This window comes from Festucalex cinctus, chromosome 11 (genome assembly GCF_051991245.1).
Source record: "Festucalex cinctus isolate MCC-2025b chromosome 11, RoL_Fcin_1.0, whole genome shotgun sequence".
Taxonomy (NCBI): Eukaryota; Metazoa; Chordata; class Actinopteri; order Syngnathiformes; family Syngnathidae; genus Festucalex; species Festucalex cinctus.
Window position 1 is genome coordinate 19,822,743 of NC_135421.1, and position 18,843 is coordinate 19,841,585.

Sequence of the window (18,843 nt, forward strand, 5' to 3'; positions counted from 1 at the left end):
CAATAATCTTTTAATCATTTTTTTTCTAGAATAAGGCCATATCCTTTTCCCCCCAATAGCCTCCACTTTTTATTTAGATAAAAAGTCAAATTTTTACATTATAAAGTCATAATCATCCCGTGTCATTGTGGCGCCCTCTTGTCAGGTTCTGTAACGAGGCAGTCTCGTGCCCCCAGCCGGTCCTGTGGTCTCCGTGGGGCTCGTGGACCAAGTGCAGCAGCGAGTGCAGCGGCGGGGTGCACTCGCGGGTGCGCACCTGCGAGAACGGCAACAGCTGCCCGGGATGCGCCCTGGTAAGTAAACGCCATCTCGCTATCAAATTGGACCTTAACGATGGTTCCACTTTGGGAAACAAACATTGGAAGTTATGACATTTTCAAGGAATACAAGGCGTGTAACTTGGAGGCGTGTCCGGAGGTGAAGCGGAACACGCCGTGGACGCCGTGGATGCCGGTCAACGTGACGCAGGGAGGCGCGCGGCAGGAGCAGCGCACCCGCTACATGTGCCGAGCTCGCCTGGCCGACCCGCACCAGCTGCAGATGGGACGGCGCAAGCTGGAGACCAGATACTGCCCCAACGACGGCACCGCCACCTGCGACACCGACGGTAAGACAGCCACAACGTGGTTTGTGATTTTAAAAAAAAAGAAAAATACAAAATATTTTGTCACACAAAATAAATCAAAATATTACAAAATATAAATAATTGAAAATATTAAAAAATACACTTAGATATAGAAATTCACCATATATATGTTCAGTATGATAAAAACATTGACAGTAATATAAATCCTAATATTTTGTCAAAATAAATAAATAATTAATAATTATAATAATAATCATAATAATAATCATAATTATGACTATTATTATTTAAAAATAATTACAAACATATTTAAAGATAGAAAAAATGTGTACTTTAAAATTTGAAAATTTGAATTTAAAAAAATATTTACAAAAAAATATTAATATAGTGTAGAATATATTATATTGAAAAGCAAATGTCAGCATAAATAGATAAGATTTATTTGGAAAATATACAAAAATATACACACTGTTTAAAGCGACAGTGTGTAGATTTTTTTCAACATTCATTCATTTGAAAAAAAAACTATTAATTTCAATATGCCAAAAAATCTATGTTCTATCACATCAACGTACATTTTTAAAATAGATATATATAATCTTAAGTCGAGTAATCACTAATTATCTTACATAGGCCGACCCACACCTTACAGGAGGAGGCTGACATGTTTTGCCGCCATCGTTCTGCTGCGGATACCTGAAGGAGAAGGACTTAGCGAACGTTATAATTGATGCAAGGCTTACAAAGTGTGGTCAATCAGAGGCAGGCGTGCTATAAAATGCACACGCTTCGAACTTATGTTTGTTGCCTTCTATTAGTTCACCACTAGATAGCACTAACTTCTACACAATGTCTCTTTAAAGGCTGATAAAAGTAATCACTGTGCCTTTTACGTGACATGCTGTGTTCCACACTAAACATGGACCATGCAGAGGAAGTGAAGAAAAGATTTTGAGCGTCAAAATTTCAAAGCTACTTCTTGCGTCTTTTGCACAAAGGACTCCTGATTGGCTAACATGGCCTAACATACAATTTGAGGCGTTAGCATCATGTGAAAATGAGATTTGCTATAGTGTGGATTGATATTTCACACTATTTTTTTTTTCCCGTCAGCAGTGAACCCTCATTGAACCAAGTAAAAAATATGTATACAATGAAAACCCCTAAGGAGGTTCAGCTTGCAGGATTCATGATGTAAAAATTAAAAAAATATATATTAAGGAGGTTTTTGTTGAAGGATTGACGATGGCAGCTCAACTTTGATGGAACATTTTTCTCGCGGCAACATATCTCCTGCTGTCAAGACAAATGTTATTTTACAGCCCAGTTATGTGCACTTGCCCCCCTTCAGGCATCCATCAGTGGATGCCTGCCCTCAAATGCACATTCCACTGCACACGACACACTCAACACTCATCACCTGACACTCACACAAAAACGACTCTGCAAGGGTCAGAACTGACTTCCGTTCCGTGAATCCGTTTTGATCTGTAGACCTAGTGGAGGACTTGCTTAGGACCCCGCTGGTCCGAGGTGCGGGCACCCCGGGCTGGTCGTCGTGGGACTCCTGGTCCGTGTGCTCGCAGAGTTGCTCCAAAGGATACCGCACCCGACGGAGATCCTGCGCCGGACCGGAGGGCAAGAGCGCCCCCGTGGCCTGCAGGGGCTCCCCCGTGGAGTACCAGGATTGCAACGTCCAGGCCTGTCCCGGTAAGAAACACCGGCGAGCATATGCTACGATGAGCTTCGTGTTCGTCGGAGGCATTTCTTATATTTCTGAACACTTGTTTTTCTGGTTGGCCACTGGAAACGGCCAGGAAACATGTCGGCTTCAAACTAAAACGGCCGATTACATGCGAATTTCATAGCAGAGGTTCTATAATGATTTTTGTGCATCCTATCATTACGTTAATCAAACGCATTGGTGCTGGATACTAATATTTTCTAACACTTGTTTTATTTTAACTACAAATGGCCTCGAACAACCACTTTGAACAAAAATGGCTGCCAACTTGTGTAACAGCATAGATAATTTCTTGTTAGTTGGAAGCTTGGGTGCCGGATGCTAATATTTTCTAACACTTGTTTTTATTCGAAATGTTGTAGAAGAGCCACTTTGAACCAAAATGGCTGCCAACCTTTGTATTTCACAGCATAGGCTCTAGAATGTTTTGTTTTTTTTTGCTTTCTGTCATGATGAAAACGTGTGCCGCATTTCGTCTTAATTGGAAGCATTGGTGCCGGATGCTAATATTTTCCAAAACCTTTAACCACTGGATATGACCTGATAACATGTCCGCTTCAAACCAAAATGGCTGACCACCTGTGGCTTTCACAGCATAGGTTCTCTAAAAAAAATTGTGCCTCCTGGCATGATGAACATGCTTACTAGATTTGATGTAAATCGAACGCATCATCGGTGCCGGATGCTAACGTTTTTCAACACGAGAAAAAGCTAGAGAAAATATCTGTTGCAAACCAAAATGGCCGCCTACCTCTGCATTTCACAGCCTAGGTTCTGTAATGTTCTTTGTTCACCCTGAACATGTGTGCTGAATTATGTTTTCTTAAAATAGTTTTTCTGGTTGACCAAAATAGAAATGACCTGAAAAAATGTCCGCTTCGAACCAAAATGGCTGCCTACCTGTGCTTTTCATGTTTTATGTTAATTTGCGAGCTGTTTATTATGATGTTATAAACTCTTGCCGGATTTTCTGCCAATTGGAAGAACTGGTGCTGATTTCTACTACGTTCTCCCATTCAGTATTTAGTGCGAAACTCTGCTACGTGTCCTCGAGTGCGTCGCACCAAGGGAGGAGTGTGGCGGTGTGGGGGTCCAATCATTGGCTCTTTTGAAATGAGCGTCACGTGCACGGCCCGCTTGGACGTGCGCTTCACACACACACACACACGCATTGGCCAAGGACAGGGCCAGTGACAAAAGAGAGAATGACTGCGAAATTGTAATTGATGATGAGATTAGCGGGAAGGATGGAGCCAATATAGATTAGTAAGGTGCGTGTGTGTCTGTGTGGGCGCGTGTGCACGCCTGTGTGTGAAAAGGGGCTGTAAATCACAGCCTTCAGACCTCGATTACAAACTTTTCTTGGAAGTTCTAGGTCAAGAGCTCTCACTCCGACCTAAAAACGGATCACGATGTGTTTGTGTAGCTTTTTAGGGAGGTCACGTCAACATTTGTGGCGCGCACACCAGCAGGTGTGCCTGAGATTCTTAATTGTATTGCAGAACTAATGTAGTAATTATACATAGAATATATAACATAGATTGAGAAGCACTGCCTTCAATTTAAAAACATCGTCGTATAACAAGAATAATCCTAAATACCATCAAAAACATGACGAAAAATATACTCCCAATGAAAAAATAAAATAAATCAGAAAAGGTCAAATATGTCCCAAATGAGAACTATGCTTAAACAATATCCCGATTAAAAAAAAAAAAAAAAAAAAAAACTTAAAAAGGAAAAAAAAAATGTCCGATGGGAGCAAATATCCTGGAAAATTTCTCCCTTTTTGCATTATTATTATTATTATCATTATTATTATTATCATTATTATTATTATTATTATTATTATTATTATTATAAAATACACCCCTAAAACTAAAAAAATTCCCATACGTAAAAATCATAAAATTAAATAAAAAAATCCTCATAAGGAGGACTCATAAGAAAAAAAATAATCCCCCTAAAGAGAACAACTTTGCTCGTAGGTATAAGGTTGAGAAAAAAAATATCCTGAAAAATGTCGTGATAAAAAAAAAAAAAAAAAAAAGTGTTTAAGCATAAGAAAATGTATTCGAAAATCAAAATAAGAAGAACACACACACCCCACATGCACACACACAAGAAAAAATAAAAAAGAACACCTTTCCCCATAAGAATTAATCATACGTAATAATAATAATAATAATAATAATAATAATAATGTCCCCTAAAGAAAATTAGCCTGAAAGATATCCCGAAATCCTACAAAGAAAAAAAAAAAAAAGTCTCCATGGGAAAATGAATTCCTCACTCTCTCTCTGTATATATATATATATCCATCCATCCATCCATTTTCTTGACCGCTTATTCCTCACAAGGGTCGCGGGGGCTGCTGGCGCCTATCTCAGCTGGCTATGTGCAGTAGGCGGGGGACACCCTGGACTGGTTGCTAGCCAATCGCAGGGCACACAGAGACGAACAACCATCCACACTCACACACACCTAGGGACAATTCGGAGCGCCCAATTAACCTGCCATGCATGTCTTTGGAATGTGGGAGGAGACCGGAGTACCCGGAGAAGACCCACGCGGGCACGGGGAGAACATGCAAACTCCACCCAGGAAGGTCCGAGCCTGGACTCGAACCGGAGACCTCAGAACTGGGAAGCGGACGTGCTAACCACTCGACTACCGTGCCGCCTATATATATATATATATATATATATATATATATATATATATATATATATATATATATATATATATATATATATATATATATATATATATATATATATATATATATATATATATATGTATATATATATATATATATATATGTATATATATATATATATATATATGTATATATATATATATATATATATGTATATATATATATATATATATATATATATATATATATATATATATATATATATATATATATATATATATATATATATAAAATAATAAAATTAAAATGTCCCATGAGAATAAAGAGAATAAAACAGAACCCCGAGAATAAAATTAAGTCAGTAAGTTAAATAAGTCAACAACTTCAAAATGAGGTGCGTGACATTAAACGTATATTTACTTCTCCCGTAACTGGTGTTCATTGTTATTATTATTATTGTTATTATTATTATTATTATTATTATTATTATTATTTATTTGTATGTGACTCCTTTTAAAGCATGAACCGTTGCAACGTGTTACCGTGTAGTGAAGCCACGTGTTGCGTTCCCGTAGTGAAGCGTCGATTTGTTGTGCTTACAGTGAAGGGCGCGTGGTCGTGCTGGTCGTCGTGGTCGCAGTGTTCGGCGGCGTGCGGCGGCGGCCACTACCAGCGCACCCGAGCGTGTGGCAGCCCACCGCCAGCCGGCGGGGGAGACATCTGCCTGGGGCTGCACACCGAGGAGGCGCTCTGCAACACGCACACGTGTGACGGTGAGAACAAGATGCCACTACAATGTACAATCGAACTTTACTTATGGGGATGTTTTCTTCTTTCGTATTTATTTATTTATTTATTTTTGCTTATGGAGTAATTTTTTCAATTTTTTTTTTCATTTTCGGATGAGTATTCTTAACTCATTTGCTCCCAAAAACGTATAAATACGTTTTTTGTTTTTGTTTTTGTTTTTTTTTATGTTTTAAGTGTCCCAAAGATGTAATTATGTTTTTTGTTTTATTTTGTTTTTTAAGATAGAGCATACAGAAGGGTTTGATGCAGCCTCTCAACTGCAAAGAACGGTTGCAGAAATGGTAGTTATTACACAAACAGCCAGCAGGTGGCAGTAGGGCAAAGGAGATAAACCATGGCCATGTTGAAAAAAAGCTCAATTACTCACAATTCTAAATAGATTTGTGAAAATTGATTAAACTTATATTAGCTATATTCTAATGCTAATTGCTGCAAAACGGAGACAGATAGAAATATACTTTTTTTTTCCCTGATGAAAGAAGAGACTTTAATCTTTCTTTTGATAGAGACCACATTTTTATAGCAATAGATCACAATATTCTGTGGGCCTTGCAAAACCAGTCAAAATCCAGTCAAACAGTGGAAATGGCTGGGAGCGAATGAGTTAAGAGGACATTTTCCCCTTTTTCTTATGAGCACAGATTAGTGGTGACCTTTTTCTGTCTTTTGTTATGATATTTGTTCTTTTTAAGACATTTTGTATTTTTTCTTTTGTATGTTGTTTTCTTAGAGGCTATTTTTCACTTTTAGGATGTTATGGAAATTTTATCTGGTGAACATTTTTTCTTTATTGTTTTTATTTTTAGGATTTAGGATTATTATGACTGGATGTTTTTTTTTCCTATCTATCTAATTTGAGTTACATTTGTTTATATATAATATATATAATTATTTATGTATTTATTTATTATTATTTTTATATAATATGTATTATTTATTTATTTATTTATATTTAATGGATTTAAACTTCTTTTTTTTTTCTTTTTTTTTTAAGGATTTTTTTCTTGATTTTTTTTAGACTTTTTATAGGACCGTTTCTTTTTAGGAATATATGTACACACTTCCTATTTAGTATTTATTTGTCTTTTGTGTTGTTATGGGGATGTTTTTCTTATGGGAATGTTGTCTTATGGAATATTTTTCTACTTTTTCTCCCCTTTTAATGGCATTTTCTGGCCCTTTTTTCTTATGAGGGACATAAAAAAAAATGTATGTGTGTGTGCGTACTTTTGTTTCTTGGCAACACGTTTGAAGTCCAGACACCTCATGCTCAAATTGTCCCGTTGTCTCCCGTCAACGTCCCCCCACCCCTACTGCTTTTCAATTGGAATTATCCCACCTGCCAATCAGGCTGTACACACACTTCCCGCCTCCTCCATAATTACTAACCGTTGGGGGGAAAAAGGTAAATGACTTCCTGTCGTTTCTCCCGCCTGCGGCGAGATGCTAATCGGCCCCCTTTGATCGGCTTTTCCCTCTCTGCCGTCCTGTCAATCGACCGCCGGCTACACCGACTAGCGCGCTACAGCGACCATTTGCTAATCAGGCATCAAGTGTCTCTGCCTGTCAATCATGGCGCTGATTAAACGGTAATGAAGGGCGGCAGGAGGAACGGGTGGTCCACTGGAGTGACTGAACCTTGACGTCCAAGGAGAAAAGTGCTTTTTAAAAAAATAAAATAAAATGCGTGAGGCGGTGTTTAAATCTGCACAAAGGCAGTTTAGACTAGGTGTTTGTATTTTGCACCGTTGTGGGCGTGAGCACATCAATTGCTAGTAAGTAAACTGCAGCAGCATTTGGATAGCTTTCCTCTGTCGTGACTGATGAAACGTTGGATTAGATGCGCTTTAGGCATGATGGTGCAGTCTTTTGTGTATGTGTGTGTGTCTAGATGCGTGTTGGGCACCAAGGGAGCAGATGGAGGTCCAGGCTGAAAGTGGAGGTAAACGCATCCTCCAGTCTGCTTCTGCTCACTCCGGAAAAGCAAAGCGTTCTTTGATTTGATTTTTAGCACAGTGGGAATTTTCTGCTTTTTTTTTCCCTCTCGGGTTCGATGTTTTTTTTCCGCCTACTCGTCATCTCCGGTGTGCACATCACAAACCCCTTGAGCTTTGTCTGGTGACTTCATGGGTGGAGCTTGGGGCTTTTTCCTCGGGTCTGGGTTTGTTCTTGGCAGTGATATTGTTTGTGTCCAGGTGGTTGGATGGCCTGGTCGCTGTGGTCCACCTGCGACGACTCGGGGGTGCAGATGAGGACACGAACGTGCGGTGCCAGCGGGGGTGCCCCCTGCGTGGGCAACGGCACCCAGCGTAGGGACTGCAACGAAATACCTGGTGAATCTACAACACCGTCTTCTACTCTGTGAGACTTCGGTCCTTCTTTGGGATCGAAAATATCGTATGGTTCAGACTATAAATTGCTCCAAAGTATTAGATGCACCAGTCAAAAAATGCATCATGAAGAAGAAAACCACTACGACACTGGACTACAAATCACATTTTGGGGGGGGAAATTGATTTTAGAAAAACTGAGACCAAGAACTGTACAGTTCAGACCGGCACCCAAAATTCTGAAAGAAACTTCCACTTATAGCTACGAAAGTTTTTCTTTTCAGTTTAAAATGGCTTACCTTTGCTAGAATCCGGCATAACATTGTGGGCCAAAGGTAGAATCTTGGACGGGTATTGCGTCTTTGTCTTTGTCTTAGTAAACCCTTGTTCGTGCAGATACCACATGCTAAATTACATGGTGGTGGTAATGCACTCAAATTCTTTGCCAGCCCACAAAAGAAAGTAGAAGAAGAAATGGAAGAAGTAGTAATGGCAACTAACCCCAGCTAGCTTGCTAGTTTAGCGCCGTTCGTCGACAATTTGAGTGCGAGACTGAGCTCTAATTTTAATATAAATTACACATAATAATAATAATAATAATAATAATAATAATAAGAAGAAGAAGAAGAAGAAGAAGAAGAAGAAGAAGTCACAGGACCAGCCAAATTAACAACACATCTTTTGATGTATTTTTATTAGTACACAGCAACCTCACATGAAAAACTTCATTAAAATCTTTTACTTTCATGACTAAATGAGACATATTATTAACCCTGACCCGGACTCCAACAGTTAAATTTGTTTTTGTGGGGTTAGGGTTGAGGTCAGGGTTACTATAGGTTAAGAGTTGTGGTCAGGGTTCGTAACTATTGCGGTTGGGAATACAGTGTTGGGTTAATATCGGGTGCAGGGTTTTGGGTTGATGGTTGGGATTAGGGTAAATATGGTATATTAATATTAGTATCAGTAGGGTTACCAGTTATGATTAGGGTAAGAAGGGTTAGGATAAATGTTAGTAGAGTTCTCGTTGGGGTTCAGTTTAAGGATTAGGGTTAGTAGGGTTCATTTTCAGGATTTGGGGTTAGGATTAGTTGTAGGACTAAAGGTCAGATATTACAGTTTGTTGGATTGGGTTGGGATTAAGATTAGTGGGTTTTTAAAATTTCTAAAATTAGGTTTATCTTTTTTTTTTTTTTTTTTTTCTTTTCTTCTTTTTTTTTTTTTTTTTTTTTTTTTTTTTTTTTTTTTGTGTGTGTGTGTATGTGTGCGTGCGTTTGCGTGCGTGCGTTTGCGTGCGTGCGTGCGTTTGCGTGTGTGCGTTTGCGTGCGTGCGTGTGCGTGCGTGCAAATACTTATAAATTTATACTCATTCATTCACCTAAAACCTTATAAATATCCCATTACCCTTCGCCTTAACCAGGTACTTCAGAATCTTGCCAGAGTCGTGAGATTTAAATGGTCAGGAGACCAGAGAAAAGGTCAGAAAAAAAAAGAAATAAAGAGAAAAGAAAGGTAAATCAAAGTGACATCCAGCACCGACCAAACACTTCCTGCCTTCCCCATGATTACAAAATCAAAGTCTTACGCCAACCCCGGAAGCCTCTAAATTCCAGCAAATTTAGCGAGATCTCAAGAGCCCAGAGGAAAAACTAAAGAGAGGAAGGAGGGAAGGATCGATAAGGCAGAGTGAGATCAATAGAAGCCAGTACATCCAATCCATCAAAGTGAAGTCCAGCACCAACAAGACCCCTCCTGCGTGGTTACAAAACCGGAGTCTTATGCCAACCCCAGAAACCTCAAACTTCCAATAAATTGAGATCTCAAGTGACCAGAGGAAAAACTAAAGAGAGGAAGGAGGGAAGGATAGATAAAGCAAAGTGAGATCCACAGACACCAGCACCCACTGATTCAAGGGGCTGTGGGAGGGAGAGGCAACTTCTGTTTGAGTTTCAGTAGATGCTGGTGCGATGGATCTGGCATGCATAAGGACCACCACCAAAGAAAGAAGCCGTCAACCGCGGTCCAGCAAAGCGAGCACCCCCCCCCCCCCCCCCCCCCCCCCCCCCGGAATCCCCAGGCCGCGGCAGCACCAAGGCCACCCCCAAGCCACCCGAGCGGACACCGGTCGGCGAGCCGACCCAGACACCCGGAACACCCCCGCCCCAGCCCCGGCCCACACCCCCGAGCCCAAGGCCGCAGAACGAGGCCCAGCGGGCCCCCACAGCGCCCCACCGGTCCCCAGCCCCCATCCCCCCACGACCCCCCCGCACCCCACCCAAACCCGCCATCCACCACGACCCAGGCCCCACCACCCCCGACCCCCAAACCCCCGAACACACCCCGACCCCCAGCACCCAACCCCCCACCCACCCATACCTCCACCCCCCCCCCAAACAAGCCGCCCCCCCCCGACGGCCGCCACCCCCCCCCGCGAACCCGGCCCCCCGCGAGAACCCCCCACCCCCCCCGGAAACCGGCACCGGGCAGCAGCGCAGAGAGGGAAGATGTGCCCACCCCACCTCCAGCCGCGCGAGATTTGCACAGCGGCGGGAGGGGGGAAGCAGAGGAGGAAGCACCAGGGGAGAAGGCGGAACACCAGAACACCGAGCCCGGTGGGGAGAGGCCCCGGTCGTCACGCCAGAGTACAAGTGACACCTAACCCTGTTACTGAGTCCGCCAGCTCGCCGACTGGCGAGCTCTACCCTACACCGTGAATGTGGCCCCACCCAGTGTATATACAAGTGTGTGCGTGTGGTGCATTAAAATTGGGAGCAGGTGAGTCGGAGCAGAGGGAAAAATTTTCCCCTATTCCGACACACCCGTATCCCCCCCCAAAAAATGAATATGTATATGTGTGGTGCATTAAAAAAGGGAATGGAGGGACAAAGTGGTGGGGCAGGGACACAAATGGGGGGGACCACAGCGCTGCCAGGCACTGCAGTCCATCCCCTCTGATGGCTCCCCGCCCCAACTCACCCCTCCCCTTGGACGTGAGGTGCATTAAAATTGGAGGGGAGTTGAAGGGTGAAGACGGTGTTTCCACCCTTCCCCACCCCACCAAGAAATGTGTTGTGTGCCCTATGTGTATATTTACAAAGTGTATAGTGCAAGCTAGTGAAGTGAGTAAGAGGAGCGACCAGCGGGGCCTCACCCAACCCGGCGGGTGTAGGTGGCACGCCCGCCCCCCAGCACCCCCACCCCCTGCCGCCCCCCACCTCATCCACCCGGCACCACAATGGGCGGACAGCCAGCGCAGCAGGGCTACCGGACAGCCCACCGGCCACCGGAGCCCGCCCGGGGCGCCAGGAGTTATACCGGAGTGGGGCAGGCCCCAAACCCTCGCCCGGCCCCCGGAGCCCGACGCCCGGGCCGGGGAGGGAGCCCCAGGCCCAGGGAGAGGGAGGGGGAGGGGCCGCAGGGCAGACAGGGAAGGGGGGGGGGGCGGGGGAAGCGGGGAGAAGACGACAAGAAGGCGAAAGGGCGGCTGCAGGGCAGGAGGCGGGGGGGGAGAGGAGGAGGGAGGGCGACAAGGGAAAAGGGACCGGGAGGCAGAGGAGGATGGGCGGGAGGAGGCGAGGAGGGAGAGGCGACGGGGGGGAGGAAGGGGGAGGGGAGAGGGAACCACGGGGCACACCGGAGGCCCACCCACCCCGAACCGCGCCGCCGGGCACGGAGCAGCGGACCGCGCCGGGACGGCACCGCCCCGGGCACCAGGGGAAGCACCCCAACACCGCACCCCACAGGGGGCCCAGGGAGCGGCCAAGACGCAACCGCCACCGAGCAGACAACGGGGGGGGGGGGGGGGGGGGGGGGCAGAACCACCCCCGCCCGACCACAGGGGACGGCGTCAAGAAAATTGACTAATTAGCATGCAGTAACACCAAGATGCTTAGTGCCCACTAGAAATAGATCTTAAGGAGTTATTGAGTATAGTGTCGTATAGTGTGGTATGCTCGAGCCCACTAGCAGCAACTAGGTTCCTGACTATATAAAAATAAAAACAATCAGATACAAAATACCAAATACAGGAGCAGCGAAAACAGAAGTTGTAACGATGTGGTGGCTCTCGTTAACAGGCAGAATCTTGGCAGGATTAAGTTGCCAAATTGAGATTAAAATATTCTATGTACATAGACCATATTTGTTTAAATCTTGATACTTGATTTTTATTTAAGGCAGAGATTTTTTCCATTGAGATATAATTTATTAGTAAGTTTAACCAGTGGTCGATATTTAGAGATTGTTTATTTTTCCAATTGACAAGGATTATTTTTTTAGCAATAGTAAGGGCTATAAATATAGATTGAGATTGTTTACATGGTAGCTCAGTTATTGTTAAGTCACCTAGTAAACACAGTCTTGGAGATAAAGGAAGCCTACAGTTTAATATATCAGCGAGCTTTTCCAAGATTTTAGTCCAGAAATGCAGCACTGGAGTACATGACCATAAAGCATGAAGATAAGTATCGGCAGTGTTTTGTGAGCACTGGAGACAAATGTCGGAGTCAGAGAGTCCCATTTTTTTCATCATATATTGTGTAATATATGTTCTATGAAGTATCTTATATTGGATAAGTTGCAAATTTGTCTGTTTGGTCATTTTAAATACATTTTCACAGATTTGGGTCCAAAAGTCTGGTTCCGGAACTATAGACAAGTCTTTTTCCCATTTTAAAGTCGGTAAATACGTTTTATTTGTGTATAAAAATAACTTATATATTTTTGATATTTTCTTTATTGTTGTTGGAGAAAGCTTTATAATATCTTTAGCTAAGACAGGCAGTTGGAGCGTATCCTGAAGTGTTGGGATTTGTTTCTTAACCATATTTTTAACTTGCAGATAATGTAAGAAATTTCCCTTTTTTATTTCATATTTCTGGACCAAGTTTGTATACGATATAAACTTATTATCTGAGAAAAGATGATGAAGGTGTGTAATTCCTTTCTGCTCCCATAGGCTTAAATGGAACGACTGATTATTAAGTTGAAAGTCGGGGTTATGCCAAATGGGAGAGAGCCCACAGGGCGCCAATTGGGAGTTTGTAATTTCTAATGCCTTCCACCAGGCAGTCAGGGTGGCGGCTATCATTGGGTTTTTAAAACAATTATGTCGTCTTATTGATTTTGTAATAAAGAGTAAATCTGACAGTCTAAGATTATTACAATCCTTCTGCTCCAATTCCAACCAACAGTTAGTATCTCTGTTGGGTTGTGTCCATAGCACAAGATATTGTAGTTGATTAGCTAGATAATAGTACATAAAGTTTGGTGCCTCTAAACCTCCTTTAGATTTACTTTCCTGAAGAGTAGATAGACTAATTTTGGCTTTTTTTTTATTCCAATAGAATTTTATGATAGCAGAGTCCAGCGATTGGAACCAGTTAGACGTAGGTTTAAATGGAATCATTGAAAATAAATAATTAATCTTTGGTAAAACTTTCATTTTTATAGTAGCTATCCGTCCTATTAAAGAGATCGGAAGATTATTCCAGCGCTCCAGGTCACTACGGATACTATCCAATAATGGTGAAAAATTTAAAGAAGTTAATTCAGTTAACTTAGGTGAAATTTTAACACCTAAGTATTTTAAATTACCTGTAGGAAAGGAGTAGTGTGGATCCTGACTTGTAGGATTCCATGAATTTTCTGTAATAGGTAATAATGTTGATTTTGTCCAGTTAATAGAGTAATCTGATAAGTGAGAGAATTTAGTTATTAATTTAAATGCTTCCCCTAGCGAGATAGCAGGTTCTTCTAAATAGAGTAATATATCATCGGCATATAGATTAATTTTATGTTCTATTGTCCCGGAGTGGATTCCTTGGATCCGTCTATCCTGACGTATAGCTAATGCAAGCGGCTCAATAAATATAGCAAATAATAAAGGAGAAATTGGGCACCCTTGTCTTGTTCCCCTTTGTAAAGTAAAACTCTGTGATGTAATCCCATTAGTAGTAACTGTAGCTTTAGGAGAATCATATAATATTGAGACCCATTGAATGAATGACTCCCCGAAGCCGAATTTATTTAAGACAGCAAAGAGGAAGGACCAGTTAACTTTATCGAATGCTTTTTCTGCATCCAGCGAAATAACAACTGCCTTTTTATCATACCGCTGTGACATACTAATCAAGTTAAAGAGTCTCCTAATATTATTAGTAGAATGACGACCTTTAATAAAACCTGTTTGATCACTATGAATAATTGTCGAGATTACCGTCTCTAATCGAGATGCCAAGGCCTTAGCGATAATTTTAATATCGGTATTAATTAGTGATATCGGTCGGTAACTTGACGGGAGGGTAGGGTCTTTTTCTGGCTTTAATAAAAGTTTAATTGCTGCTATATTCATATCTTGACGTATATCACCTTTACTTTTAATTTCAGTTACTACTCTTAGAAATAATGGAGCAAACATTAACCAGAAATGTTTAAAAAATATAGCCGGAAAGCCGTCTGGACCAGGTGCTCTGCCATTAGGCATACTGTCTAAAGCACGATACAACTCATCTATAGTAAGCGGGGTATCGAGAATATCTTTATGTTCAATAGATAACTGAGGTATATTTAAGCTGTTTAGGAATTCCTCAATATATTCAGGGTTAGGTCTATTAATTTCTGTGTATAGATTTCAATAATAGTTATAAAAAATATGGTTAATTTCTTCTGGTGATTGTGTGCATTCACCATTTATATCTTTAATAGCCGTTATAAGAGATTTTTCCCGATTCCGTTGAAGTTGATTTGCCAGGAATTTACCTGATTTATTATTATGTTCAAAATTATTATATCTCAACTGTTGTATTATAAACTCTGTCTTTTTAGATAACATGTTATCTAACTGTATTTTTATATTCTGTAGTTCTATCCATATTTGATTATTTGGGTTTAATACATATTCATCCGTTAGTTGTTTAATTTTATCTTCCAGGTATTTTTATAATTTTTGATCCTGTTTCTTTTTATAAGTTGAATATGATATAATTTTCCCTCTAATTACCGCTTTCCCTGCTTCCCAGAGAAGAGATGGAGATATATTTGGAGAGTCATTTATTTCCAAAAAATCTGCCCACTCCCTTCTAATAATTTTATCAAACTCTACGTCTTTCAGTAATGAGATGTTAAAACGCCATATCGGGGGAGGTTTAAAGGTAGAGTCAATTTGTAGAGTGAGGGAGACTGGTGCATGATCACTTATAATTATAGAATGTATTTTTATAGCAGTTTTATCAACAATAGAATTATTTGTAAGGAAAAAATCAATTCTTGAGAATGATCGGTGCACAGCAGAGAAGAAAGTAAATTCCTTCTTAGTTGGGTTTTGAAGTCTCCAGCCATCGCTGAGGCCAAAATCCTCCATATATTCATCTATTACTTTAGCGGATCGTAATCGCCTTGTATATATCGTATTATTAGAACGATCTATTAACGGGTTCAAGACCGTGTTAAAATCACCTCCAATAATAATAGTAGAATTTGTTGCTAAATCGAGTAACCGAGAGAAAAATTCATGGAAAAAATCAGGGTCATCATTATTTGGGGCATATAAATTACCAATTGTATATACTTTATTAAATATAGTTACCTGGATAATAATATATCGGCCCTCTAAATCTGTTACTATATTATTTAGAGTAAAGAATAAATTCTTATGTATAAGTATAGAGACACCTCTTTGTCTACTATTATAGGAGGCAGAGTAAACTTGACTAAAATTTTTATCTATAAATAATTTTTCTTCTGATTTTTGTAAGTGGGTTTCTTGTAGGAGACAAATATCTGCCTTAAATTTTGAGAGATGGTCTAAAATTTTTATTCTTTTTGCCTGGGAGCGAGCGCCACACACATTCCAGGAGACCAGAACTAATTTCTGCATACAAGCAATATAGACTCAGTCTTATGTATACATCTATATAAGCTGCTTATTAATATTAACATATTGTAGGATAGCAAAAGAGTAATTAGGCAATTTATATAATTTATATAAAGAGAGAGATAGCAAGTAGATAAGTATAATAGTGAAGAAACGTGGGGGGAAGTGAGTGTGAAGGAAATCTGTGGGGGATTCAACATAACAATACACCAGTAAATGGTGACCTAAGCGAGATTATTATTATTATTATTAATTTATTTTTTTTAAGAATATATTTCTATATTATTATTATTATTATTATTATTATTATTATTACTATATAGCCTATGCATAATATAAATTCATATTCTATTTCGGAACCCATTATCCATACATATACATACATATACATATACATATATATACATATATACACATATACATACACATACATATACATATACCTACGTCAAATAATCACACAATGCTCGGCTCTACCAATTGTCAGTTAGAACAGCCAAGGGGTCGAGGTTGGGTTTCGGAATAGCTGGCCGTCGATATATAATTTATCAACGACCATCGAAGTCCGTTTACCCTCCTGTCTATTTTGTTTCATGATAGGAAACAGTACTTTTCGCCGCTCGTTTATCTCTCTTGGGAATTGATCATTCATCCCGAAAGATGTCCCTTTGAGCTCCCGTCCTTTACTTTTTACCAATTCTTTATGTTTAAAATGTTCGAACTTAGCAATAATAGGACGGGGCTTATTGCCCTTACGAGCTCCGAGCCGGTGTACACGGTGAAAAGAGATATTATTTACCGTCTCCTGTGGGATCTTTAGCGATGATGTCATGAATTTTTTTATCTCACCCTCTGGATTATCTGGAGAATTTTCGGATATACCTGAGAATATTAGATTTTCCCGCATACTACGGGATTGAACATCTAAGACCGTTTCCTTTAGCATTTTATTTTCCTTTTTAATCGTCTCCAACTCGGCTGTGACAGCGACGAGAGAGGAGCGTAGCTCGGAGTTATCGCATTGGAGATCGCTTACCTGTTGGCTAACGAATTCCAAACTTGCCTTTAATTCTTTGACGTCCTCGCGGATAAGACAGAGGACGTCAAGTTTTTTATTTATGGAATCCAGCATACTCACCGATACGTCGGCGGTTGCTAAATCGTCCGTGTCTGTTGACGAGTCATTTTTCCTTTTTTTTTTCGAAGGATTATCCCGACTAGCCGCCGGCTCATCCATCGCGCAGCTATAAAAATGATCGTCAATAAAACGTTCGAGGTCGTCCACACTGGATAATATTTCCGATCTTTCTTAGAAAAGAAAAAAATCGAATTTATCTAATCATTAAATTCGGGTTTAATTAGAAATATAAAGCTAATTCTATTTTAGCAACAGAGCGCCGCCATGTTAGATTTTCCCAGTCTCGCTACCGGTCACGCGATAGTCACAGCATCTCGCGATGGGAATTGTAGTTCCTCTCACCGAGACTAAAATTAGGTTTATCAATGTTAGGATTTGGGGTAAGTAAGATTAGGAAACGGTGACGTTATTTAACTGACAGGAGGTAACGCTCTTTTCTAGTTTTTGTTTCCACGAACACATCCACACTTTGTCCGTCACTTAATCTCTTTACAAGGTCGTAATCTTTCATAAATTAATAGGATGAATTTTTAGGCGTTGTAACAACAACAACACGCCACCAAACAAGTTGTGTTGTGTCTTGTTGTGTCGTCTCCATGGCGCAAACATCTTCAATGCCATCGTCATCGTTGTTGCATGCGTGTACCCCCCTCGCCCCCTTGTTGTTATTCAACGCATGTGTGGGTGTGTTTGTTAGTGCGTGCATGCGTGTGTGTGCGTCTGACCGTGTGCTCCTGTCTTCCTCTCTGCAGTCATCCTCCCTGCATCGGGCTTTGACAAGGACCAACACTGCGGAGGTAAGTGGATTAGCAGTGGTCTGACGAGCCCCCACTGACACCCCCTCCCCATCACGCGCATGTTACCACGCATGCTACACACTGTTTACATCCGTGCGTCTGTGTGTTCTCTGTCCACATTCGAGTTAATCTGCTTGAAGGTCACGGTTAGTTGCTAGTGAGTTAATTGCTGAAGAAGTGTCATCAATCTATACTATCGTTCAGTTGACTCCATTCATTTTCTACTTGACTTTTAAGCTGAGTCAAGTCACAGAAGAGTCTCAAAGGTCCTCACAAGTCCATACTTCACAAAAATCATCACCCCCTAATCTAAACGCCACATTCACGCTCGCAAAAACCCGTAGAGAACCCAAGTTCAAAGCACTACAAAGCCAAACAATCATCTCCAAAATATCATCTAACTCATGTAATGTATGCATATTCCTGCTTACACACCAACGAGCGCTCCTTGGTGGAGATAATGAGCCAAGATGTATCGTTTTGTTGTCGTTCCTGGGCAGCGTTCACGTCCATCCACCTGATCGCCACCGGGGTGTCCTGCTTCCTGGGCGCGGGTCTTTTGTCCTTCCTGGTCTACGTGTACTGTCAGCGCTTCCACAAGCCGTCGCAAGAGTCGGCCGTCATCCACCCGACCACGCCCAACCACCTCAACTACAAGGGCAACAGCACGCCAAAGAACGAGAAGTACACGCCCATGGAGTTCAAGGTTGGTGAAGGGCTTCACAATTTGGCATCTAGTCTCAAGTTCTTCAAGTTCAATTGAACAAAATCTCGAGAAGCGTCTTGGACGGAAGCCTGGAATGGCCAAAATGTCAGTAAAATGGCCACTTCAAACGATAGTGGCAGACTTTCCGTGTCTTTTTGGGCATGGCTTCACATTTGACAGATTTGCCGCCCAAACTCGTA

At 41.3% G+C, this 18,843-nt stretch overlaps 1 protein-coding gene across 5 annotated transcripts in view; it reads left to right on the plus strand.

The window, feature by feature from the left end:
* The window catches only part of sema5ba (sema domain, seven thrombospondin repeats (type 1 and type 1-like), transmembrane domain (TM) and short cytoplasmic domain, (semaphorin) 5Ba), a 100,454-nt gene that overhangs the window by 76,421 nt on the left and 5,190 nt on the right, over positions 1 to 18,843 (plus strand). For 2 of the 5 annotated variants that reach the window (XM_077536478.1, XM_077536479.1), the window contains 8 exons: positions 146 to 293; positions 382 to 607; positions 2,081 to 2,296; positions 5,592 to 5,762; positions 7,691 to 7,741; positions 7,995 to 8,132; positions 17,893 to 17,937; positions 18,438 to 18,643. In XM_077536478.1, coding sequence (XP_077392604.1) covers positions 146 to 293; positions 382 to 607; positions 2,081 to 2,296; positions 5,592 to 5,762; positions 7,691 to 7,741; positions 7,995 to 8,132; positions 17,893 to 17,937; positions 18,438 to 18,643 — 1,201 coding nt within the window. The remainder of the gene's footprint in view (positions 1 to 145; positions 294 to 381; positions 608 to 2,080; positions 2,297 to 5,591; positions 5,763 to 7,690; positions 7,742 to 7,994; positions 8,133 to 17,892; positions 17,938 to 18,437; positions 18,644 to 18,843) is intronic. The other 3 variants (XM_077536480.1, XM_077536483.1, XM_077536482.1) reach the window with 2 other exon arrangements.